Raw genomic sequence first — 26,982 nt, 5'->3', positions numbered from 1 at the left:
AATCAGGGAGACCGCTCTGCCCCTCTGCGTCGGTCTACTTTCCTCTCAGCCAATCAGATCGTTCCGTATTGCTGTACTTGACTCGACCGGCCGCGTCTCGCCGAGGTAGCCGAGACACACTGTCCGAGGTGAGTGTTTACCTTCTCACAGCTACACTTAAATGACGTATAGATATTAGGCTTACATTTCACATTTTAACGTTATGCTTTAGTCATACAAGGAGGGATGGAAAGGGGAATCCGAAGCTCATGCTGCGAAACTTGTAGCGACGTTTCGGCATGTCTCTTTGTCACGTAGTCCGGTATTTTTGTAGCAATTGTACCTACCTGAAGTCGTTGTAGCTTCTAATTATGCATTGATTCATGTATTGCAGTTTGAATCCACACGCTGCTTAATGGATTTGATCCCTGAACATAATGTTAGTGTTTAGTGAGAAATCGTGTAAAATTCAAACAGTGTACAATTGATTATGCACATACATACAGCCTTTGCAGCTGTATTCGTGCTGTAAACAGACTACATGATGTAAATGGTGTTAAGAAATGAGTGGAAGTTCAGGAGTGGGTTGGAGTTTTGGGGCTCTGCTTTTTTTTTTTGTTTTTTAACTCTCTAATTTTCTACCTTTCATGTTCTTATTTAACCATACCTTCTGTACAGTTTGACTGATTAATCCCAATGCTTCTTCCACTTGCGTTTCTTGTCCATGAAAAGCCAAGTACGTTCAGGTTTTGTAAGAAACACTGTCTGTATCGTGTTTGCGCGTGTTCTCTTTGAAGTTTGCTCTTACAAGGTAAACATAACCTTGAGAGAGAGCAGAAGGGGTTAGAATTTGTGTCGCCTATGATTCTCGCTCTGTATTTATTCTCTAATACTTCATATCTCTGACATGAGGTTTCTGTTTCCAGTCTTCTCTCTCAGACCTGCACTCACCTGACATCGTCCATCATGGAGGTGAATGGCACAGCAAACATCCTGAGCTCGGCGTTCCTTGCGGTGGAGTATGTAGATGCAGCCCTACCAGCAAACCCCTTCCAGCCCTCGATGGAGAACGCCTGGAATTACATGCTGGACAACTACACAAAGTTCCAGATTGCCACTTGGGGCTCCCTCATTGTCCATGAGTTTATCTACTTCTTCTTCTGCCTGCCTGGTTTCCTCTTCCAGTTCATGCCCTTTATGCAAAAATACAAGATCCAACAGGTACACTACACTTGCATTGGATGTTTTGGGTCTGTTTTCTTTTTTCTTTGTGTTGAAATTTGAGGAGATTCTGCTCTAAATAAGATTTCCCATTTCCTTGCATGTCTCAGGACAAACCAGAGACCTGGGAGAAGCAATGGAGATGTTTCAAGATGCTGCTGTTCAACCATTTCTGTATCCAGCTGCCTTTGATCTGTGGAACGTATTACTTCACTGAAATGTTCAACATACCTTATGACTGGGACGCCATGCCGCGCTGGTTAGTGCTACATTAACAACATCAATAAAAACACACTAGCAGAATAATTGATGACCAAAGTACCAAAGTAAAGATGCCACACCTCTTCCTCGCTCCCTCAGGCCGTATGTTCTGACTCGGTGCTTCGGCTGTGCTGTGGTGGAAGATACCTGGCACTACTTCCTCCATCGCCTGCTGCATCACCGCAGGATCTACAAGTACATCCACAAGGTCCACCACGAGTTCACCGTGAGTCACACAGAAAAACCGAAACGTGTCACTTTTCGAGTACCGCCTCTGTAGTAGAATGACGATGATGATGATGATCATGCATATCTGCGTTCCCTCCCCTCTCAGGCTCCGTTTGGCATGCAGGCAGAATATGCCCACCCTGCTGAAACGCTTATCCTCGGCGCTGGTTTCTTCATCGGTATCATGCTCTTCTGTAACCACGTGTTCTTCCTGTGGGCCTGGGTGTCTTTCCGCCTGCTGGAGACCATTGATGTCCACAGGTACATAGAACCGTTTGTACAAATGAACACACAAACTTATTTCTATCATAGAAAACACCACAATTCCAAACATCAATACATTTCCTTCCTTCTCTCTCCCAGAAAACACAGCTTTCTCAAATCTAGACAAGCTATTACACAATAAGTACAAGAAGAGTAAATACCGATCAACCTTGTGTGACGTTATCTTACATATCTATAGTTTGTTATTGCAAGTGTATGTACAACCAAAGCCTGTAGTCACACAAACAGCAGTATCTCTGACCTGATTTAGATTTTCACTCAATTTTCAATATTCACTCACACATTTGGATGAATATTAGTTGTCCTTTGCTGTTTCACTTACAGTATAAGTAAGATTAAAGAAAGAAAGACACTTTTTTACAAGTTTTTCATCACATTTTCGAGCTCTGAGTCATATTCCGATTATAATATTAATAATATATGTAATAGAGAACACCAAATATTTGTAGTAAGTTAAGCTAATTAGTTTGCAGATAGTTAACAGAATGAGAGATGATTATTTCAAATCCTCTTGTGTTTCAGACCCCCTTCATGCTGTATTGTATTGTAATTATACATTTACACTTTATTTCTCTCTCTTTCCCTATGTCAGTGGTTATGACATCCCACTCAACCCGCTCCACCTCATCCCGTTCTACGCCGGCACCCGATTCCACGACTTCCACCATATGAATTTTGTGGGGAACTACGCCTCCACCTTCACCTGGTGGGACAAGCTGCTGAAGACAGACAACCAGTACAACAAGCACACACTGAAACAGGAGGAGAAGAAGGCGCAGTAAACCACTTGCAACTTGGCAATGAGTCGCACCAGCACACAGCAAGCACTTAGAGAACACAGGCTACTGCTTTTCTTCTGTGGTTTTGTACACACACACACACACACACACACACACACACACACACACACACACACACACACACTGACACAGACACAGACACAGACACACACCTCTTATGTAGTGTTGTTGTCTGAATCTGAAACGAGACTGAACGTTATCACTTTCAGTCCACCTTTTGTGCCTTCTTCCAAGTTTCTGGTTGCTTCTATCAAAAGCTGCTGCCTGAATTAAAACCATCAACATCCCACATTTTGAGTTGTTTTGTTTGATTGTTGCTTTGATTTTTTCAATGAATGAAAAACAGTGTAACGTTCTTGTGAAATGCTTCTGTTTACCTCTGTGTCGTGGCACTTTAGCACCTCCTCAGAATTTGAAAGGAGTCAGGATGATTTTTTTTTTTTTTTTACAGTTAGAACCGTCAAAGATCATCACAGGCCCCTGAAAGGAGCCCAGCGTGTTTGTTTCTACCCATGTATATTTCTGCCTCCCCTATTTTGTACAAAGAAATCAGTTTGTGCAAATCTATCAGTCATTGAATGCTGTTTTGATTTTACAAAACAACACTTGACAATGTTTTGTTTTGTGTTGTTCTAATTGAAATAAAGTGTGAACCAATGTAAACAGAAGTTTTCGGTGTGTTTAGCATTTTCCAAGTGCGAGTGACAGAATGAAACGTGATGACCATTAGTTCATGATACACATATGTTTGCTTTAAGATTTTATCATTAATCAGTGTTCTCTGACATGCACACACATTTATCATGTTGTTCAAGGAGGTTAGGTCACAAAGACCTGTGTCAGTTTAATATAGAAGCTGTGGATATTCTTTGTGTTTCTGTGTATGTGATATGGGTTCCCCTCATCTCTTTTCTGCTGCACTGTGGACACACCCCATACAGCCGCTTCTGCTCCATCCAACACACTGGTACAAAGCTGCGTCAAGTCAGACAGGAAGAACAGGCACAAAACAGGAAGTGCATTGGTGGTAAGAAATTAATAACTTATTTTAATACATACAATACAATACAATACATTCCGAAACGAATTTTATATAAAACAAAAAATATTAAAATCATAACTTGAAAAAAAACAAATACTTGAAATTAATACACAAATAATGATGAGGATAATAATAGGAAATTATAAAATAAAAACATAAATATGAGGTAATGGAGTTAAAAAAAAATTGCCAAACAAATAACTCAAAACTAAATGAATGCCTCGGAATAAAATTGCTTAATTCTTTAAAAAATCGTTATTTTATACTGTATGTCGTTTTATCTATAATAAGCTCAAACAAATGTATTGGATATGGATATATTCTTCAAATAAAGTAACTGTAAAATCTGTGGGTACATTTCAGGCATGTGCAGGAAATAAGTAAGCAATCCATCGTTGCAAGATCTAAAACAAAAAGAGGAAGATGTTGTGGATTTCACAATATTTCAACAGTATTTCGGATATGTTGTGTGTTGTGTGCCTGACTTGACACTAGGGGGAGCCAGAGAGTCCGAGCTCAGGTACAACGCACCACTCTTACGAAGAGGCTGAGGGGAGATATTTATAGCCTACAGCCAGGCTGCAGCACGGAGATAAGGCTTGGGACCGACCCGGAGGCAGGACAGACAGGGCTTAGGCACCGCGAAGGAGACAAAAACAGGACGCGTCGAAATGGAACTGCTCCGCTCGGTGCTTTTGATCGGGACCGCTTTGCTGGCCGTCAACGCGGCTGGTACAGACGGCGAGATTTCCTTCGAGTATCACCGTTATGAAGAGCTGCGGAAAGCGCTGGTGTCGGTATGGCTGCAATGTCCGACCATCAGCCGCATCTACACCATCGGCGAGAGCTTCGAGGGCCGAGAGCTGCTGGTGCTGGAGATGTCCGACAACCCCGGGACGCACGAACCTGGTCAGTTTTACGCATACAAACCATCTGCTGTGCACTGCGGTGGATGTGTTTCACGTCCTCCTCCCTTTGTCCCGCTTGCCTTCATCACAGGAAACCGTTAGCAGACGTCGTAATAACACAAACGCATCACGCACTATTGCGCATCTCAGCTGATCGAAGCTCATATCAAGGCGCAGCGCAGAAATGACCTGCGTCGCGTTGGTCTCTCCTGCCTTGATGGGGGAGCAGCTGTAGCAGAGCGCAGGTGTGTCGTGCGCAGGGCCTGCTGCATCACTTCTCATCCATCTACATGATAAATGGTGGGATGAGACACGCAAAGCCGCCATTTTGCTGGCTGATAAGAATCTCTGTGCTGTCACCGAGTCTTGATAAGGGCCATCCATTATCTCTGAGTGATGCCACCACGCCTGAGAGTTAAATATCCTTTTTTTTTGGAGGTGGACATCAATCATGTTCCCTCGCTCCTTTACTGTGTCAGTCACCGTAACAATCACCCTAATTATTGACTGAACTCACTCACATGTTACACTTCCGTACACCGATCCAAAAGAGGGGTAGGGTCCTGGAAGACATCAAAGTGTTTCATTATTTTAGAGCTTTGATCAAAATTTGGGCAAAAACTGTCACAGGTGCAGGTTTCAGGGGTCAAAACAAAGATATTGTTCTCCATTGTGTGTGTACTCATACCTAACCTTCTCACTAGTAGGACAATATCCCTTAAAAAGATTCAAAATGTGTCATCCCATCATTTACACTCACACTATCATGAACATGAACATTGACAATAATAATAACACAACATTAATGGATGAGGTTGTAGTGAGTTTACCTCAGTTGACCCAGTAATGAATATCTGGGATTGGCTCCATGATTTTCACAACATAAACTGTTACATTATGTGTAGTGAAGATCCAAATGTAATATATGGTTTGTGAGTGTAAAAGCATATGACTCTGTGTTTTCTTCCACGTGTGAGTAAGTTTGTCTGACACCCGTCTGTGTGTTTGCAGCCCATATGGCCACAGTCTAATGAGCCTACGTATGGACGAAATAAGCCCATAATAGTGTGGTGGGTGTGCAGAGGCATGAGTCACGGTAGCAATGTGGAGCCTTTATTACTACCAGATGAGTTTCCAAGCCTCTGCTCACACAGCCCAGCCACCATTGACATGGGCAGCACAACCCCCCCTGACTCCCCTCTCCACCTCTGCTGAGCAAAACAACTTCAGCGAGGAGGAGGAGGAGGAGGAGGAGGGGGAGGAAATCTTCCTCCAGAGAGAAAGAGGTAAAGAAAAGGGGGAATGACTGGGGATCATCTTAGTAACATAAGCAGGAAAGATCAAGTGTGGCAGGAAGAACTCATAACTGATTACAGACATTAACAAACAGCATGAGTACGCGTTAATAACTTAGATCATTGCTGACGTTTCTCTGTGTCAACAAAGCCAAGTCCCAATCCCGTCTTTTTATCCATCCATCACCTTTAACTTTACATTTTAATCACGTCTTATGTATCTTTGAGTTGTAAAATGTATCGGACCCGGCGAGGTATTGAAACTTTAGGGTGGATCCGAAATAGCGGTTGCCAGGGCAACAGATCAGCTTAGTGGACTGATCTGACGGGCTGGTTGGCTGTCCTGAGCTCATGCTTGAGTCAGTATGCAGCCATCTGTCATGCACTGCGGCACGGCCACTGCCTATGGACCAGAGTGCAAACATGCTGGTTATCCATTAATACACAGTGTGCACAGTATGGAACAAAGTACTCTGAACAGAGGCATTTTAAAAGAGTTTCCAGCTCTAAAATGAGGGTTTTTCACTCTGGTTAAATTCCCTCCACTCTCACGTCTGGAAATATTCATGTGCTATGAGGAGAAACTGTATCTTACAGTAACGGTTTTGACTTTGTCTCCATGGGATGTGCTTTAGTCTGCACAACTGTCATTAAACTCTGCATTGGAGCGGTTTAATCCGACATAGGAGGAAGACTAATATCCCCCAGTGAGCACGCACACAGATTTCCAGGACAAGGAAAGGAAAGGGAAGGTTTGGTTGCCAGACACACTGCAGTAGATGGATGTGTCAAAAGATACAGGGCATGTTGAGTGTAAATGCTTTTCAAATAGAACACAGTAAAGGGGTAGAGCAGAGGAGAGCTTGTGAACACACAGAAAATAGATTTTTTATAGATTTCAGCTATGCATGGATAGTGAAAACAGAGGAGGAAAAGGAAGGAATGAGATAATTGAGAAAACGGGGAAATGAAACAGGAGTGAGAGGGAGAAGGAGGGAATGTGTAGTGGGAATTAGGCGGAGGCAGGAACAGGAAAGAAGCGAGGAAGGCCAAGGCATCAGCCAGCGGTCATTTATTATACATCAGACCTCCCCACCTCCTTCTCCTCCTCCTCCTCGTCTCTGCTTCCCTCTGCTCGGCTTCTTCTTCATCTTTCTGCCAGATCCTTTTGATGTTTCTCGCTCTTTCCTGCACTGGGTTGTTTTCGCCTTTCCTTAATTGTTTCTTTCTTGCTAACTCTCATTGGTTTGTTTGTTTAGTGTAGTATATTTTTTATACATTACAATACAAATTCTGTGTCCGCTATTCACATCCAAAACAACCCCTGTAGCTCTAAATAGCATTTTCTGTGTGTGTGTTTGTGTGTGTGAGCGAGAGAGATGCTGATATAACAAAGTGGCTACATGGGAGTAAGACAGACAAAGAGAGTGTGTTTACTCAAAGAGAGTGTGTTTACTCAAGCTCCGAGTTAATTTGTGTCCCGATGCACCTGCCCCTTCAACAGTTGCCAGGACAACCTGGGAGCACACCAGTGTTGAGATTCTCTCATGACGTGGCAGAGACAGTCATTACGCTGTCACTTAGGGAACCACATTGATCACCTGCCAGACGTTTGATGCGTTGTGGCTGACGGCAGAATGATACATCATGCTCTTATCTGCAACTGCTTTGCCTCTCAGTGAAGATGTGTGTGTGTGTGTGAAATACTTAATAGAGCTGCCATAAAAGTGAGAATTAAGGATAAAGGAAACATCTTGATGATAACAGGAAGTGACGGATTAACTGCCGACTGGCCTTCAGTGCTTAAATGGTTAATAAACTGAAGATGATGATGATTACTATTAGATTGATTGTTTAGTGTATAAAATGTTGAGATAATGAGGCGTACCCATTCATTCTGAGAGCTAAAGTGATTTCCATCTTGCTTGTCTCATGTTCATGTGTTCAAATCAAACATTTACTGTATAAAAGCGCAAATCAACAAATCCACGAAATGTGGAGATATGTGTATGTATATCTTTATTTCTTTGGTCAGTTCAAATACAAACGGAACAATAGAAGAACATGGACGCCAGTGTGGATGTTTGTCTGAGTTTGAGTTGTCCGCTTCTCTTTGATTTGCACACTAACATGAACATGAACAGCATGGAAGGATGTAAAAGGAAAGAAGTGAAGCTCTCCTGATACCCAGCATCTGCTCAAGATCTTAAATTGCACTAAATCACGTTAGTGAAGTTTGACTTCAAAGTGCTCGCCTGTGTGTGTGTGTGTGTGTGTGTGTGTGTGTGTGTGTGTGTGTGTTTCTGACAGCTCTGTGTTCCCCAAGCCTGTAAAAACTATTCACCGACTTCAAGACGGCAAGAGTTAATTGTAGTCTTGAAGTCGTTAGCGGCAACTCAGAGGGAAAACATATTCAAGCATTTAAAAATATCCTGACTTCCAGATGTGCACTGTGGTGTGTGTGCGTGTGTGTGCATACTAGAAGAAGAAGAAGGGAGCAAATCTGGAGTCTAAATTGATAAATGAAACAGATGGTGAGAGGTTTGGGCTACATATTACAGCTTTATCTGCATACTAACATGAAAACTACATAGCAAACATGCTGTGTGTCTCCTGTATGAAGGGAGGTCACGCATGTAAAGAAGAAGATCAAGTGTCTCAAATGTAAGGGGTTGGGCCGCCAGAGCAGCTTCATGGCATAGATTAGATAGGATAGAAAAGCTCCATCATCATAGGATAATGGTAAGCAATCAGAAATCAAATGATAAAAAAGGTGTATTGATGACCTGTGATTCAATAAATATTCTGCAAGCAACTACATATTTTACACAAAGGACAATTTTCATTAGTTGGGCATGAAAGCTGAGTCCTCTCCTTGCGTCCACGGCCTCAGGGATCTTGCATTCTGCAACCTCAATGTGTTTTAGTCGAATCTGATCCCCGACCTGTCGCTCAATCAGACACTCAAACCTTATTGGCTGCTCTCCGTCTAGATTTAAGCGGAACAAATGGTGACAGTGACGCTGGGTAATCCACTGCCCCCCTCACTCATTATGGTGCAAATGGAGCTCTGCAGCTTCAGCCTGTTTGACCTTTCTGCTGATGAGTCAGTGTGTTTGTTACAGGGAGGTGAGTCAAGGACAAGTGTTACATTTAATCAGTGTGTGTGTGCGTGTCTGCGGTTACCTTCATATCTCTGACCTTCTCTTGGTCTCCAACAAAAAAGAGAAATGACATACTTCTATGGCAACAAATGAAGGGTTGGTTTGCAAAAACAGACAAACTCTAAACTCTAAAAAACAAAACAAAATGGAGCCAGGATTGTACTCAAAGCATTCAGAGCTTTAGCTACTCTGTGTGGATGAAGGCTGAATGCACAGGGACTATGTGTGATGCAGTGACATGGTGTGTGTTTCTCCCGTAGGTGAGCCAGAGTTTAAGTACATCGGCAACATGCACGGCAACGAGGCGGTGGGCAGAGAGCTGCTCATCTATCTGGCCCAATATCTGTGCAACCAGTACCAGCAAGGCAACGAGACCATCATGAACCTCATCCACAGCACGCGCATCCACCTCATGCCCTCCATGAACCCAGATGGCTTTGAGAAAGCTGCATTACAGGTGCAGATGTTCACACACAAACACACACCTAAACACACACACACCTCTGTTACTGCTCGCACAATGATTCATCGTTTCCTTCAGCACTTCCGTCTGCTCTTAATTATGCGCACATGACAATGGACAACAGGCACAACACGGCACAATAAGGCAACACAAGCTTCACACACACCGTCTCTCTCTCCTCTCTATTCTCCTCTGTCTGTCTAACAATCACCTCCTGTCCCCTTCTGTCGCTCAGCCCGGAGAGATCAAAGATTGGTTTGTGGGCCGCAGCAATGCCCAGGGAGTGGATCTGAACCGCAACTTCCCCGATCTGGATCGCATCATTTATATCAACGAGCGGGAGGGCGGAGCCAATAACCACCTGCTGCAGAACATGAAGAAGGCTGTGGACGAAAACACCAAGGTGCTTATGATGTAACTGGTGTTTGTTAGCTGAAGTGCTTTCAGCAGTGTTTCCAGATGCAATATGTATGTGCGGCAACAATCGATCAAGTAGTCCATTAGCTGAGGTTATCAATCCACAACATTTTAAATTATTTCCCAAGTAAACAATTTGCTCCTTTGTTCAGTTTCATAGCATTGTATATCAAGTCTCAAGAAACCTCACCTTTATCGTTTTTTTTGCATGTAATAGGCAGTTGTCACCATTTTGGACACAAAACTATTAATTAGTTGATGAAAAATAAGAAGAAGAATTGCATCCTGAGCTGCAGTATGTACATTTACTCATATATGGTTGCTTTTGCAGCTGGCTCCAGAGACCAAAGCAGTGATCCACTGGGTCATGGATATCCCCTTTGCCCTCTCAGCTAACCTGCATGGAGGAGATGTGGTCGCCAACTACCCATATGATGAGACTCGCACTGGTACACACACACACACGCACACACGCACACACGCACACACGGTAGTTATTGTTCTTGTTGTCATTAAAATGGCTGATTGAATATAAATTCTTCCCTGCTTTTATATGAGAACGTTGTTATTTTATATGAAAACCCATTTGTGCGGCAGCTCCTGAGCCCAGTTTCTTTAAGTGCATGTGTACCAGGTACACAATTAGTGCTTAAATGATTCCAGCTGTCCAAACAATATGGACTCATTCCCTCCCCGCTCCTTCCTCCTCTCAGGCTCCACCCATGAGTACAGTGCCAGCCCAGATGATGTGATGTTCAAATCTCTGGCGAGGGCTTACTCCATTTATAACCCCGTCATGTCCGACCCTCAACGCCCCCCCTGCCGCAAGAACGACGACGACTCCAGCTTCAAAGATGGCATCACTAACGGAGGAGCCTGGTACAGCGTGCCTGGAGGTGAGACACTTCCTTGCGCCCATCTGCATGTTCCCTCTAGGCTGGTAAGAGTTCCGCCTCCCTAATCCTGTCAATCTCTCTCTCTCATTAGGAATGCAGGACTTCAACTACCTCAGCAGTAACTGTTTTGAGATTACACTGGAGCTCAGCTGTGATAAATTCCCCAGTGAGGATAAACTCAAGACCTACTGGGAGCAGAACCGTGACTCACTTGTCAACTACATTGATCAGGTAGGCAGCACATCTGGAATAAGGTCTTGTGGAGATTTCATTGGTGCACGTGATGCAGTTTGAAAATGATGCATGTTGGGATAGTGGCTCTTGTCACGTTTTCCCATTTTTCACCTTGAGCCAGACAGTGAATATGTTTGTGTGGGTGTGTGTTTGTGTTTGCACTATCCGTAGGTTCACCGTGGCGTCAAAGGCTTTGTGCGTGACCTCCAGGGTAACCCCATATTCAACGCCTCCATCTCTGTGGAGGGCATCGATCACGACATCACCACCGGTATCCAAATTACATTTAACTTCACTCGCACAGTCCATTATGTTCAGCACACTCAGAGATGAGATAAAAGGCTAAATATTGTAACGCCATCTAGTGGACTCAGTTAATATTGTAGTTTGGCTAAATGTCTTACATACACTTGCTCACCATCGCCTGCAGAGAATATAGTAATTGATCAATTCCATAACTGGGCATCAGTTGGCTTTTGCTGAAATGTCTCAATGAGATAATTAAATAAAATCTGTATTTCGTAGCCAAAGATGGAGATTACTGGCGCCTGCTGGCCCCAGGAAACTACAAAGTGGCTGCCACTGCTCCTGGCTACCTGACTGTCATCAAGAAGGTGGCTGTTCCCCACAGCCCAGCAACCAGGGTAAGACTCAAAGACAGTCAGCTGGTCAAGACCGCCTCTACAAAGCCAATGTGTGATCGTTTCTTAGTTAGTCTGCAGTGTTTTGCTGTAAATGTCCAGAGATTAGAACTACAAACACATATGGTGGAAATTAAGAAGTGTGGAAATGACGTTCATCTTAGAAGAAATCATAAATTTGATAAATCTTCATGCATGAGTTCCATAAGAATCTGAGGCCTCATTGCATCTCAACAGGAGCATCTGCATTGAATTCCACGTAAAACGCAAGTGAAGGTTTGTCCTGATATGGACATGTGTCACGGTGCATCTCTCTCCATGCTGCCTAAGGAATAGAATAAATATCTTTCAAAAAGACAGATGTATGTTTTTTTAGGTGGATTAAGAGCAGAACGAACTGTGGCCATCAGCAGAGGGTCTGAGTAATAATTTAAAGGTCTTTAAATGTCTTTGGTGGAACACAATCCGACTAAACTTGTCAGCTACAGCAACGTGGATTGCAGAATTCATTGTTTTTATATCAGGAATCCATTATGGGTTATTTAATCCAGCACATAAGGGTTGATTGATAAATTCTCAGGCCAGTGCTGAAAGACCTAAGCCAGAGGTGCTGCAGTCATTTATTTTTCTACATTGTAACCTTCTTCCTTTCAGTTATTCTACAGGGATTTTATTCCAACTTTAGATTTATAGGAGTCCGGTTCCAGAAAAAACCTTTGTAATGTCGGAGCCAAACTAATTCATGGCCGCAGTTGTTGTTGTCTGCAGGTGCTGCTTTGCTGGAAACAAGCTTGATGCGTCTTGTACTCTCAGGCAGGGAGCTCAATTAAATACAGCTGATGTCCAAATAGAAGAAGAATTTTATTGATCATCATGTTGCATGCAATCCACAGCAAATCCCATGCAATTGAAATTTAACTTGCACCTGGAGGCAAACTGGCAACTCACCAGCTACCAGTCTGCTTACTTGGTCCACAGGGGGACTCGAACCCTCCGGTTCCCACGGTCTTGGTCCCGCTCCGGACTGAGCTACTGCCGCCCCAAATACATATGTCGGAAAAAAAATACATAACCCATACTGACCCATCACTCCTCAATGCTTATGAGTAAAGGCATTTATACTGTATAGTAGGGGTTAAGTCTTTGTGGTCCTAAGGCAAATTTCTCTCTCTCTCTCTCTCTCTCTCTCTCTCTCTCTCTCTCTCTCTCTCTCAGGTGGACTTTGAGCTGGAGTCCCTGATGGAGAGGAAGGAGGAAGAGAGGGAGGAGCTCATGGATTGGTGGAAGATGATGTCAGAGACACTGAACTTCTGAAGTGTGTGACTGATCGGACCGTCCACACATCGATGTAATATATTCAACATTCTGTGTGCCCGTCCTCTGTGTCCGTTCTAAAGAATATATTGTCTCATATTTGTTTTGTTCTCCTCTGATCATTATTTGTAATGAGTTCTGTTTCTTTTTTTAATGTAATGGTTTGCCTCATACTCCTGTAGATTGTTTGAAATACTCTGCAGACAAGCACACAAACACACACTGATGGACACAGGAGGAATTTGGAGGTGGTTTGTTGCCAGGTTGGTATTGTGTTCTTTCTTGTATATGTGATTGGTAACCGTAACACCCATCTATATAATCTACAAGTGATTTAATAATTATGTATTTAAAAGAGATGTTTACATTATCGCTCTTCACTGTCCATAATAATTAGTAATTTTTCCTGTTTTAAATGTCTCTGTACTGCCAGGCTTGAGTACAGATACACACACCCAATGAACAATCCCACAACACAAACCATGTCAATTCCCAGTAAGGCCACCACAAACACACCCTCTCCTTCTCCCAGCGCTTCAAGCCTTTACTATAAGAAACGTACAGGAATATGGCATTGAGATGATCAGGGACATTAAAAACACTGTAAAAATCACTGTTATCCCATTCAATCACTACAATCTATACAGAAAAGCTCATTTCTGCGTACGTTATCGATGTTGAGAAAATGTTTTTTAACTGATTGCAGCACAGCTTTGATTTCAGCACAAGATGAATGGTTATATGGTTATATGATAGCAAAGTATTTATGAAATAAGTATAGCAAGAGATGTGTGGTTTTTGTAACTAAAAACTAAGCAAACATAAGACGGCCATAACTGCATCTGCCCTCTACCCAAAGCCATTCCTTTGTATGTGTACAACACAGGAACACCTATTGTAAGGAGCTGTGGTAGAACATAAATGAACATCAAGATCATGTTGGTCATCTTTTGAGTGGAAGGTTGAATTTCTAATTGATTATTGAGGTCTATAAGACCAAAAGAGATTAATGAATGTATAGCTATATAACAATTACAAATGTACGATCCGATCAATAAAATTCCCATTTATGTTGTCAAACAGTGTTGATGCTTCGTTTGTTGCTGCATTTGTTTCAAAGAGAGATTATTCACGAGTGTCACCAGTGAATCTGGGCAGAGGACAGAAAACAGGTAGAGATTATGGTTGTGTCCTGTGTGTGTGAATTGGTGTTTTGCACTACTTAATGCACTCCATAATTGCAGCTGAGTAGCACACACTCCAGAGGATCCTGCCTCATCGAGTTTTGGTAAAGGCCTGTGATTTTCTCAGTGCTGGAAACATCTCCCTTTAAGGTTCCGCTTCCCTTTCTGGTTGGTTACTTACTGGTAATATGGAGAAGTATGGAGACGTTTAAATTGTATTATTTCTTTCTATAGATATACTCAATAGGATATAGAAATACACACTATATACATGCAAATATGTACACAAACATATACATATTATTCATTATTATTATTATTATTATTACTACTACTATTACTATTACTTTTACTATTACTACTACTACTACTACTATTATTATTATTATTATTATTATTATTATTATTATTATTATTATTATTATTATTATTATGCTATAGTGCATATAGTGCTATATACTGCTCAACAGCACTACTGCAGATTCACTTAGGAGTGGATGAAGGCCAGCAGACCACGTCGCGCTGTGTTTCGTCTGATGAAACAGATTAAAACATGTACGACAGTTAGACCCTGAGGGGAAATGAAGAATTGAATGATTGAATGATTGTTTTGATGTTTTTCGACTGATTATATTATTTCACTTCTGTGGTTTTGGGGGAAAAGTAGATTAACGCTAATGACATTCAGCATGCAATGAGCGTTTCACGTCATTCCTTATGTAACGTGACGCGAGGAGGCTTGTAGTTGTAGTAGTGACTATTCAAACCAACTTTATTGACAGCGGAACTGCGACAAGAAGCGGCTACACGTGTTTTGCTCGCAGGTTTGAAGGTTACAGAAGCAGCGGCGGACCGGCTGAGAGAGGCTCTGCAGACCGACGCGTGTGTATTCGGAGAGAGCAGCTTGTGCCCACCGGACCGCAGACATGGATCCCATGAAGGCTCAGCAGCTGGCAGCGGAGTTGGAGGTGGAAATGATGGCTGACATGTACAACCGGTAAGGCGGCGGTGTTAGCATGCTAGCCACCTAGCTCCCTCACTTAGTTTGACACTCCGGCCTGTGAAACTGTGGGCTCCTCCAGCATCTGGCATCTTTTTCTACCTCTTATGTTGCATGTGATGCTTTGACACCATTCCCGTGACCATTGAAATGTTCCAACAAGAGAGAAATTAGTGGGAAAACGAGCAAAGGATGAAGCAGGACCTAAGATCTTAGGAGCGATGAATGGATAAATGCATTAACAATACATAGATTTAGTGAGAAAATGCTGATTCTACAGAGTGAAATGGAATACAGTGAGTAGATGTACAAAGATGGTGGAAGTGAGGGTTGCACAATTACTTTGATACGGTTGCTATAGAAGCGAAACGCATCCAGACACTGAGTAGCAGTGAGAAGAGTCACAGCTTGAAGGTGACTGAGTCCTTGTGTTGCTTTCTGTGGTGTTTTGATGAGCCATCGGTCAGTGGAGGGCTGGAAAATGGTGAAGCTGAGGTTCGCTCCAGTGTTGAGAATGACTTGGTAGAGACTGTGCTTCATTTAGGAAGAGTTTCAACCATTTAACTTAACAATCTGATTGAGGGATCCTCTAAACATCCAAACTGTCATTTATACTCAAGTTCCCTCTGTTGTTCAAACATGATGGTTGCATCCTTGACACAACCACAGGCACCACATAGACTTATGTTAGGTCACTGTGAGGAGAAAGTGATTATTAAAGCTTTATCTCTAGTGATAATCAATCAATTGTCAACCATTCAATTGATCATAGGCACCATCTCATGACTCTGTATTGTTTCCGGGAACTCTGTGTGATCGTTAAACATTCTCTCTCTCCTCCCTAGAATGACTAACGCCTGCCACAGGAAGTGCGTACCCCCCCATTACAAGGAGGCCGAGCTGACCAAAGGCGAGGCTGTGTGTCTGGACCGCTGCGTGGCCAAATACCTGGACCTCCACGAGAAGCTGGGCCGCAAGCTGACGGAGCTCTCAGTCCAGGACGAGGAACTGATGAGGAAAGCAGCCGTCGGGAGCGGATAGAGACTGAAGAGGAGGAGTGGAGCGTTGTTGGGTTGGGCGGGGGGGTTACAGTGTTATAGGATGGGTGGCGGGGGTAGGTCTCATGTTTGGGTTGGGTGGGTAAATTAAAGAAAACAGAACACCTTGATGATGTGGGTCCACTGAGAGAAGCTGTCTCCTATCGTACCAGACGACGGTTCAACACATGGGTCGGATGAAACTGAATTATCTCTTTACTTGAATATCAGTGACACGTGGTTGGATCAACAGTCTGAGGACATACAACTGCAACAAAAACAAAACAGTGATCACTCAGTCTCCTCTGGCTGGATCTGACAGATGTGGTGCGGTTGTGTGACTTGAAGGGTGAAATGGTCTGGAACACGTAACGCTAAACACAGATCATTCTTCAGAGTGTTTGTTTAGTATCCATCTCTGCTTAAAGTACAATTCAGGTATCGGCTACGTCAGAATCTTTCCCATACACCAACGCGATGCCTGTTTGTCCCCCCCCCCCCCCCCAAAATCGCCGTTTTGAACTCCTGGACCCTTCTCATCCGGTCGCAACATAAGACTAGACTCCACTCGTCTTGTTATGCAGACAAAAGTAGCGGCTGTTCATAGACAAAACCTCACAATACAGTAAACCAGAGACAAATCTGTGTGTGTGTATGTGTGCACTGAATGGAGTATTTCGACAGCATGTTTGAGCCAAGGTAACGTCTTTTATACTCGACACTATACATGGTTTACTTTGTCCCGAGAGTCACAGCAGCACACACTCATGTTCCTTTAAATCATAGCTGTCCATGTGTGACTGAACGCTGTTAGGCTTGTATACACACAGTGTGACCATGATGTTTTTGACTGTGATTTTTGTGTTTCTTGTGCTCATCAACCCTGTTTTATCCAGTAATGACAGATTTGACTCTGTTGGGCTTTTTATATGCGTATTAGCTATGTTACGTAATATTATGTCATTGTCCGTTACTAATAAAATAATGCCATCCTTTAACTTGACCCTATGATTGGTTGTCAGTGATGTAATTGGTATCCAAAAGTCAACCTGCTCGGAAGAATGACAGCTCCACGTGTAACCCCGCCCCTCCTCCACTGTGATGCGTTCAGGATACCGGTCCATGATCACGCAACTGTAGCTTTAAGACAAACAAAGCAGCTGCAGTGAGGAAGTGGACAGGCGTGGTTTCGTTTCCCTCACTGTTGTTTTAAAATAACTTGAAGGTTTTACTTAAGAAAGAGGAACTGCAGCGAATGGTGAGACAAACAGCGAAAGCCTCTCCGTGTTTGATAAAGTTTATAAGCTTTCTTCGGACGCTGACTCTCTCAGGTAGATGAAAGTGGACCCGCGAGACTCATGCAACTCTCATGGTAAGTTGTTTCGTAGGTATTGGTCAACTATGTGTGTGTATGTACGTGTGGTGCGTTTGTGTCCTCCTTATACCAGCGATTAAGTTAGGATAGGTGGTAGATGCACGACTCTGTATAGGAATAGGCCGTTCAGTAATATCAAAGAGTAAGCAATAGTTGTGCCTGAAAGTAACCTGAAATATATTTCTGTACGCTAATAGCTCACCAGATACATAGACAGATTTAATGCAATCACTTTTTTGAAGTAGAAAATTGTTGGAGGGATATAATTCACGTGTTCAGGTCAGATATTGTTATAAGGACCTGTTGATTCAGTCTTCTGTTGAAGCATGTTGTTACTTTTCAGATAAAAAGTATTGTAGAAATCTATAAAAAGAAAGCTTATTAGCAGCATACGATGAAAATACAATCAGGAATCAACTGAATGGAACATACATGACTAGAACTTCTCGAGGGATGTGGGAAGAAGAATCAAAGAGAGGATAGATACACCATTGTAACACTGTCTGGAGAAGTAATTGAATGTGAAAGCTTTATCATGAAAGTTATTGTCTGTAATGAGTGGATTTGATAAGAATACTAACCCAGTAATATCAGATTTAAATGAGAACACATCTGGACATCATAATTGTTTATTGTTTATCATACTGCTCATTTGTTTAATATATTGAATGTTGTTTAACCGGTCAATAGAGCCAGGCCTTGATCATTATTGAAATTACAGGGTCATTAATTTAATGGACCTTGATTGACTGACAGAGTCCTGCTAATTACATTACATTACATTACATTACATGAGATGCTAATCTCATGTGTTGCTCATTGTGGTCACCAGATGGAGGCAAAGGATGGAGAAGAGCAGGTCAGGGACTTGGAGCAGCCCGCTGCACCGCTTCCTTATGCAGATGCAAATGAACTCCTGAATGTGGGCCAAGAGGGAAACCTGCAGGGACACGTGAGTTTACAGATGTGCTGTGGAAAACCTCATAACTCAAGAAGTTTGGCGATTCTAAGATGTTTATCTTCAGAATATGACATTGTTTATTCTTTCATCAGATGGAAGAGTTTCTGGGCCCGCAAGCTGAGTATAATGAGGAGGAGGAGGAGAGGAAGTACTATAGGAGGAAGAAGTTGGGGGTCATCAAGAATGTTGTTGCAGCAAGTGTTGGAGCCATGATTGTGTACAGCATATACATGGGTGAGTAGGACTGACTGTTTCAAACATTTGCACTGCAGTGACAGGAGGACTTGGCGAGATGCTAATAGGTTTCAAGTTTGAATAGTCGTGATTGTGAGTGTGTGTTTGTGTGTACATGCAGGACTTCTGCAGATGCAGCTGATCCTGCATTACGACATGACCTACCGGGAGGTGAAGTACAGCAACCTGGGCCTGGAGGATATTGACCGTAAAATGCTGATGGGCATCAATGTCACACCCATCATAAGCCTGCTGTACACCCCTGTACTCATCAGGTGCACACACACACACACACACACACACACACACACACACACACACACACACACACACACACACACACACACACAAAGATGAGCTGTATCCACTGATGAATTGGAAGCTTGACCTATTTGTTTATATTTTGCACTTGTTTATCATATCGTGGGATATGTTCTTATTAAATAATAAGCTACGTTACCCCAAATTTCAGTTTAAACAATAATCTACATTCTTATTTATCTCCTCCCCTCAGATTCTTGGGCACTAAGTGGATGATGTTCCTGGCTGCAGGGATCTACGCACTTTTTGTTTCTACCAATTACTGGGAGCGTTACTACACTTTGGTTCCCTCAGCTGTTGGTATCGGTTTGGCCATTGTGCCGCTGTGGGCATCCTTGGGACATTACATTACCAGGTAAGAAACAGGAAGTAAAGGTGTCGGGGTGCGGTGGGGGTGGGTGGAGCTGTTTCACCTAATGTTAACAAAACAAATATTGGGGACCTCCCACACAAAACCCAAACCTAAACCTAACCATTTCGGATTCTTGACTTGAGTACGAGTGGTGTTGCACAGAGGGGTGGATTTGTTCCCCTCACTCATCGATCTCTCCAAAACATGTATTAGTGGCAACACATTTACCGTGTCACATCCATGAAATAAGTTGAATATGATCGTCTCTCGTTATTTCAATTCCTACCTGGGAGCATGACATCATGTCATAATTCATCATCATCATCCTCAACTGTTGTCTTTTTAGAAAGTTTATTACACTGAGGAATCTCATTCGTAAGGTTTTGTCATTTTTATTTGTTGTTTAAGTCTTATTTACAGTAATAATAACAATAACAAGAACAAGATAATAATCAAAAGAAAGGTTTTTGTTCTAACCAGAGACCTCATTATAGTGCATACCTCCATCAAGGCTGCAAGATTAAGTTAATTTGTTTGCCAAATCACATGCAATCACATGCAATCACATGTCATTTGAAATTTGTTTTGCGCCCCTCGTACATATCAACACACACACACACACACACACACATGCACATGCATTACAGAGGGGGCGCAGGGCAGCCATGATGCAGCGCCCCTGGAGCAGTTTTGGGGGTCCGTTGCCTTGCTCAAGGGTACCTCAGCAACTGGTAACTCTCCAGCTGCCAGACCACGCTTGAACCGGCGGTTCCCTAGCCGAGTCCCCTGTGGACTGAGCTGCTGCCCCAGTAGCTCAGTCCATCCCTGTGTCTCTGCGATGATGCAAATGGCCGTGGCCTAAATTCATGGATGCAAATCAACCCAAGGAATAAAGGGTAAAAGTCTTTTGATTGTATGACTTGTAGTACAAAATTTAGAGGTCAAAATCAAGGATCAGGTCCGACCCCGGTCGACCAAGATCCATGAAAATCCACTTATAACTTTTAGAGTAATCCTGCTGATAAACAGATAGAAGAACAGACAAACAGACAAACCAACACGGGGGAAAAGAAGGCAAGCGTGAAGTACGTGATGGTGTGGAAGTACGTACACACCTCATAGTAACTCCGGCCCCATTTCAATGGAGGTGAGAACAAATGTGTGTGCTGTTACTGTTTATTAATGATTTCTCTTCACACCCCCCACACATACACACTCTCACACACACACACAGGATGGCTCAGCAGTACTACGAATATGTCAACTACAGAGAGGAGCATGTTCAGGAGCAGAAGAAGCTTCCTAAGGGAGCCTGTCACAGCTATATCATTGTCTTCCAGTCAGTCTTCTTCATCATCTTCCATGTAAGTCGTCACCGGCGCCATCGTTAGTTTGCCAAATATGACTTGTTCATTGTCACAGAGACAAATCAATGACTGCACGAGTCCATGTCTTTTCATCACCAGCTGAGCTTCGTCTTTGCGGAGTTCCCCATGTGTCTCTTCCTCAACGGCTACTTGCATGATGCCGGGCACGTCCTCTCTCACGTGGAATCTTGTGGTAATTACACATCCCTTTACAACAGTCACACCTTCAATTTCACTGATTTATTGGAGCTTATATCTTAGGAGTTTTTTCATTAAACACCTTCATAGAGTCTAATCACATTCACAATTTGAATTCCCTTGATTGTTCTACACAGATGGTTTCACTGATGAATGTGTATATGTGTGATTAAATCTCCGCAAAAAGCTTGTAGCTACAAAATGTTTTTGTCGGCAGCAGGGGGCTTAACAAACATGAGTTGGCCTCACAAAGTTGATATGAAACTAGTGAAGTAACACTTCTACTCAAGCTGAAATGTTTTTTTCTGGCATGAGGTGTGTGAATAAAATATCACAATGCAGGCAGCAATGCTTCTTTGCAAACAATGAGGCGGGAGAGAGACACTCAAACGTAACCAGAGACGACATTCCGATTTCACTTTCATCAGTTTTCTATTTGTGAAATGCACAGATGCACTCTCACATGTGGTGGAAGCTGAAGTAGTGGCTGTGGAAATGGTTGAAAGGAAGCCACTAAAAGCTCACACTTAATGCATCTGCAGGTGGTGGTACAGTCCAAGCCCCATACTGTACACGCATACTGGGACTAGTGACACATCCAGCCTTTGTTAGTGTTGAGGATTGAAAGAACACATGTAACCCTAAACCAGTTTTCAGGGTTACATGTGCACATAAAAACAACATAAAGTGCTTTGGTTTAAGTGCATATACTGTCATTACTGCATCTCGTCTCTCTGAAGAACAGAAATCACACCCTTGTTTGGTAGTTTTGTAGACATAAAGGGTGAACTTTTATTTTATTTTAGATTCATTCGTCTCCTTTATTTCACCAGGTTAAATTCTGTCTTATATCAATGACTATCACCACTTCCTCTCACCTTACTCATGGCTCTTCATCTTGGGCCTCTGCCTCACTAACTTGTGTGACGCAATTTAAATATTTTGAAAAGATATATTTGAAAGAATGTGACCCGGTTGATCTCCGTCCTCTCTAGACTCTGTCTTTGCAAAGAAAGAATGCATTTCTTTGGGCTCTTCTTTCCTCCTTCTAGTTGTTGTAATGCTGCAGTAATTCACAGCATAATAATTGTTGACGATGACTAACTGATGACATCATTGGGTATGGGGCTAAATAGTCAACTAAACTAGTCATATGAAGTCCCACACAATTAACACCTGTGTAGCTTCATTGTTTTTGACTTCCCCCTTTTTCTAATGGTTAGAATCTTTGTGTTGCCTCGCCTTTATCTTCCTTTTCCCCAGGCGCAAATATAAGTGGAGTGATTCCAGGGTTAAACAGCACCGTGCTCACCAATCTGCCTCGCTCCATGCTGCTCATCCAGGTGGAGAGCATCCTGATGGGCTTTGCCTTTCTGGCCATGGTCATAGTAAGTCACTCCACCCCCACCCTCACAAACACACACACAAACACACACACCGGCACATCCATGTTTCTGCTGCATGTCACACCAACTCCACTTTACTCATGAGTGTTTTAGAATGAGATTGTACATCCAGATCACAAATAGCACAAACAACCAGCGGTGAAGGAGTCCGAGTTCTGGCAGCCTCTGCTGTGAAACAAGCAGCGGTCATGTGAGAGACAGGATGTAGGAACCCGACAAACGGGAAGTGAAACCTCGACAGCAGAGCCATGATACTAATAAACCTGAATGTGTGGGTGTTAAGAAAAAACAGTTGGAGAGAAATAGACACAAACTAACACTTTGCTTCTTGTTGCACAAACTGAAGCTAAAAATAACAAGTGATCTTATTCATTCATTCATTCATCTCGTACTGTTTTTAATGTAACTATAGTAATGTAATATAAATGGGTAATAGAGGATGGATGGATGAAATGATGTTGTTATATGTCTGTGTTGTTTTCAGAGCATCTGGCTGCACAGTTTAAAGTTGTTTCATATTCATGTTTCTTCTTCTTCTGTCTTTATAGTTCCTGGTGTTGTGCGGTGCCGCTTACCGGCCCACAGAGGAGATCGACCTCCGCAGCATCGGCTGGGGAAACATCTTCCAGCTGCCGTTTAAACACCTCAGGGATTATCGTCTGCGACTGCTCTGCCCCTTTTTCATCTACAGCGGCTTTGAAATGCTCTTCGCCGTCTCTGGATTCTCCCTGGTACACACCCGCACGTGCACAGAGTTATAAACCTCATAAAATGGTTAAGTCTCAATGAGAAATTCATCAACATGTTTAACTATGTTATTAAATGTTAGCCTTCATATTTTTTGTGTACGTAGTGAGCGCACACGTCCACCAAGTTTGTTAGTGTCGACTAATACGGCACTTTTGAAGGATGAATTGAATACTCAACAAAGAAAATTGATCCTCCGAATCACTGCTGTTGCAAAAAGCAAGGAATTCTAGAAAAAAATGATTTTGATTTTATGACCTTTTGTTCAAAAGTTAACTATTTAATCTTCACCTTTCTTTCTTTCTTTCTTTCTTTCTTTCTTTCTTTCTTTCTTTCTTTCTTTCTTTCTTTCTTTCTTTCCCTCTCTCTCTCAGTCATATGGTGTGTGTGTGTTGGGCCTGAAAAAACTGTGGCTCCTCATCGTTGTGTACGGCCTCTCTTGCTCCCTCTTTTCCTCCCTCTCCCTCGCCCTTCTGCGACTGCCGCGGTGGTTCTCTCTGGTAGGGGGCGCTGCTGTGCACCTCGTACTCCTGGTTGTTCTCATGGCGTGGTCTCCAAACAAAAATTCACCAGACCCGCTGGCTCCCATTCTGGTGATCTCTGTGCTGTGGGGTCTTGGCACTGCCCTGAATAAGACCGGCCTCAGCAGTGAGTGGCAGCACTGTTACACTGTGTACATAAAGTCAATTTGGACACACACACACACACATATGTCACATGTACGTCTCCTCTGTCAGTCCTGCTTGGTATGCTGTATGAGGACAAGGAACGTCTGGACTTCGTCTACACCATCTATCACTGGTGGCAGGCCATCGCCATCTTCATCGTCTACCTCTGGTCCAACCTGCCTATGAGGGTGTGTGTGTTTGGGATTTGTGTGTACTTATTTTACATAGTTTTTGTTTATAAAGATGTTTAAATGTAATTTTTTTACACCACAGGCGAAACTCTCCATCCTGTTGGCCACATTGTTGTTGGCCACCTACTGTTATTTGCTAATGGAGCGACGCCTGGCCAGGAAAGTTCCCTTCAGACTCCCTCGCATCCCTCGCCCACGTCACAAGGTAACCACTCACAATCTGCCCACCTGAGTCCGCTCTGTTTCGCCCGAACAGACACATATGTTTCTAAAAAATGTCACAGCAAAGAAATGCTCGTCTGCTGAGGACAAAATTGGCCCTTAAACAATCCGCAGCTCAGTGGTTCCCAAACTTTTTCTTTGGCGCCCCCCTTTTAGAGATCAGAAGTTTTTCATACAAAAGGAGGAATTACATGTAAGTCACAGTGTTTTGTGTTGGTTTGTTGTTGTTGTACCTGGTTTGGAGGTCATATTTGGTATTCTCCTGTGTTGGCCTCCTAGTTGACTCACCAATGAGCTGTTTGATTTCTTTGTACTCAAACTGTAACACAGAATGACTCTGCAAGTGAAAACCTCATATCTCTAAATTTGGTGATATTTCAGGTTTCAGATTACTTGATGGATTACATGCTCCTGTATAAATACATCAGGATGGAAAGTTCCTTTTAAACCAATCAGAGTATCTCAAACATTTCTTGTCACTGTTTGACCTGCTGGAGATTCATTGTTTTTTCAGGACAGACTAAACAAAGTCACAGCTCCATTTTCAAACATTTGAACTTGCAATCGATAATTCACACATCACTTTGAATCAATTACATTCTAACACGGTATTTTGTTTCCTCAGGTCAAAGGTTACCGCTACCTGGAAGAGGACAACTCAGATGAGTCAGACTCTGAGAGCAGCGAGGAGGAGGAGGAGGACGATGATGAAGAGCAGGTGGCGGAGGAGGTAGGAGCTGAGGATCAGGTGGACGGCGGCCAAGAGGCAGGGCCCGGGGCAGCTGACTCACCCAGAGCCAGGAGGCGAGGGGCCCGGGGCCACAGGCGCAGACGGGAAGACGGTCATGTGCAGGAGGGAGAGAGGGACGAGCAAGAGTAGAAAAGGGAGGGGGGATGATCTAAATATGGCCGATATGTACAGACTTATCAAACATTTCTGCTGGCTTTAAAGCACAAACTCTAGTTACACATCCGTACATATTCAGATACAAAACATTATCTGACATAAACCAGATTCATTTTTAGTATGGGCACCTACATAGAGAGAAAAACAGAAGAAAAGGAGGATGGAGAAGCGTTTAAGACAATACTGTATTTATTCTTCTGTATCCATGTTATCGTGCACATTTCTGTGAGAAAACGCATCTAAAAAAGCTGGAAACTTGTAACAGAGTGTGTGCTGGTGGTGTGTTAGTGGTGATGGAGCTGAGTCTGAGGAGTGTATGGACAGCGTGTAGTGGGCACAACGATCTGCTGTGAATGGTCAGAACCACAAAGGTAGAAGTAGAAGACCTGTATTCAAAATCCTACTTATGTAAAGGAAAAAGTGTATTAATAATAGCACTTATTGTGAAAATTGGTCCCTGTCAAAATTAAAGTATAAAATACTAACATACATTACAATGGCTCAATGAAGGCATCCTGAATTTTAAGAGAAATTCATATTGCCATACCTTTAAAAAGGTAATGTTCGTTTCATGAGTATTTATTGAATTTACTTGTGAATTCTCTAGTAATTAAGATGTTTATAATGTCTTTAGTGCTTTGTTTGCTGGATTATAAATGAGAATTTAAGGTGAAAAGAGCATTTAATTGACTCTACAGTGTTTCTACCTTAAATGAAAATCAGTGTGACAATTGATTGTATGAATGTATTACTTTAAAGAAGTCAAAAAGCTGCAAAAATTAAATGTGCAGTTATTATGTTTCTTTGTGAATGCCAACATATTTATGATCACATCTTTGTTTTTAAAAAATGGTATTGTTTTTCCTCCCCACATGTGTCAGGTACAGCTGCTCTTTAACCCGTGGGTGATGAGGGTTTGAGCTATTTCCTCTCCACTTGGTTCCCGTGGTTAAAGTGATTTCATGAAACATGTTCAAACATTTGTCAGAAAAAGGAACAGGACCATATCCTGTTTTAGGCTTTTGTGTTGGTAATGAAAATCCACTTCCATAAAGTTTCCTGATCCGATGCCAAATGTCCTTTGCGTTGCATCGAAGTCTGAAATAGTTGTTTATGTGTTTAGAGGAAAAAATGGTAGATTTCTGTAATGATCACTGAACGTGGTACTACATGTTATACTGAAGCTTGTGTGTGATTGGATTGTGTTAATGAAAGAGTGATGTGTTACAAAATACTGTACTGACGCACCAGGTCTGACGCATAAAAGGTCAAACTATATTGTCATGGCAACTTATTAAGAGTAAATGAACATGTTTCTTTGTGTTTATTGTGATCCAGTATGTGGTAAATGTCGGCTTACAGTATGTTGACAAATGCAGTTGCATTGATGAAGATGACTGAAGTCTTACTCACTAACTTGTCAGTAGTCAGTCGGCAAATTTCACAAGTCAACAAGTCCTGCTCTTAAAAATCGCACATCTCCACTATTCTACCACAGAAACTCAGAGACCTAGATTCACTTGAAATTACTCCTTAGGAAATACTGTATATGAAGGAAAAGAAAGAGTCTCTTTGATGTAGGCCTGATTCTGTGGAACAGCGTTTGTGAATCCTTAACGCCTCCACAGATCCTGCCGGCGTAGACGGCGGGGGCGAGGAGTTTG

At 42.6% G+C, this 26,982-nt stretch overlaps 4 protein-coding genes across 4 annotated transcripts; all 4 read left to right on the top strand.

Annotated features, from left to right (window-relative positions):
- The first annotated feature begins 55 nt into the window (after positions 1–55).
- Positions 56–3,367, top strand: msmo1 (methylsterol monooxygenase 1). Its single transcript, XM_076148192.1, has 6 exons — positions 56–128; positions 906–1,200; positions 1,311–1,459; positions 1,561–1,687; positions 1,796–1,950; positions 2,567–3,367. Exons 2-6 carry the CDS (start codon positions 946–948, stop codon positions 2,754–2,756), a joined length of 876 nt encoding a protein of 291 aa, XP_076004307.1. The 5' UTR covers positions 56–128; positions 906–945; the 3' UTR covers positions 2,757–3,367.
- Positions 3,368–4,361: 994 nt separating this feature from the next.
- On the top strand, positions 4,362–13,659 carry cpe (carboxypeptidase E). Its single transcript, XM_076147619.1, has 9 exons — positions 4,362–4,725; positions 9,444–9,640; positions 9,882–10,049; positions 10,395–10,512; positions 10,777–10,959; positions 11,051–11,190; positions 11,365–11,464; positions 11,719–11,837; positions 13,050–13,659. Exons 1-9 carry the CDS (start codon positions 4,488–4,490, stop codon positions 13,146–13,148), a joined length of 1,362 nt encoding a protein of 453 aa, XP_076003734.1. The 5' UTR covers positions 4,362–4,487; the 3' UTR covers positions 13,149–13,659.
- Positions 13,660–15,112: 1,453 nt separating this feature from the next.
- Positions 15,113–17,372, top strand: timm10 (translocase of inner mitochondrial membrane 10 homolog (yeast)). Its single transcript, XM_076147932.1, has 2 exons — positions 15,113–15,329; positions 16,178–17,372. Exons 1-2 carry the CDS (start codon positions 15,259–15,261, stop codon positions 16,371–16,373), a joined length of 267 nt encoding a protein of 88 aa, XP_076004047.1. The 5' UTR covers positions 15,113–15,258; the 3' UTR covers positions 16,374–17,372.
- A 149-nt stretch (positions 17,373–17,521) lies between these two features.
- Positions 17,522–26,596, top strand: unc93b1 (unc-93 homolog B1, TLR signaling regulator). Its single transcript, XM_076147899.1, has 13 exons — positions 17,522–17,741; positions 18,577–18,696; positions 18,798–18,939; positions 19,061–19,214; positions 19,454–19,615; positions 20,847–20,976; positions 21,079–21,172; positions 22,441–22,565; positions 23,132–23,314; positions 23,705–23,978; positions 24,068–24,186; positions 24,272–24,394; positions 25,037–26,596. The coding sequence occupies exons 1-13, from the start codon at positions 17,739–17,741 to the stop codon at positions 25,289–25,291; spliced, it is 1,884 nt and encodes a 627-aa protein (XP_076004014.1). The 5' UTR covers positions 17,522–17,738; the 3' UTR covers positions 25,292–26,596.
- The last annotated feature ends 386 nt before the right edge of the window (positions 26,597–26,982 follow it).

This window comes from Genypterus blacodes, unplaced genomic scaffold (genome assembly GCF_046128005.1).
Source record: "Genypterus blacodes isolate CSIRO-AG114 ecotype Tasmania unplaced genomic scaffold, CSIRO-AGI_Gbla_v1 ptg000039l_1, whole genome shotgun sequence".
In the NCBI taxonomy this organism is placed as follows: Eukaryota; Metazoa; Chordata; class Actinopteri; order Ophidiiformes; family Ophidiidae; genus Genypterus; species Genypterus blacodes.
This window is presented reverse-complemented; position numbering and strand designations above follow the sequence as displayed.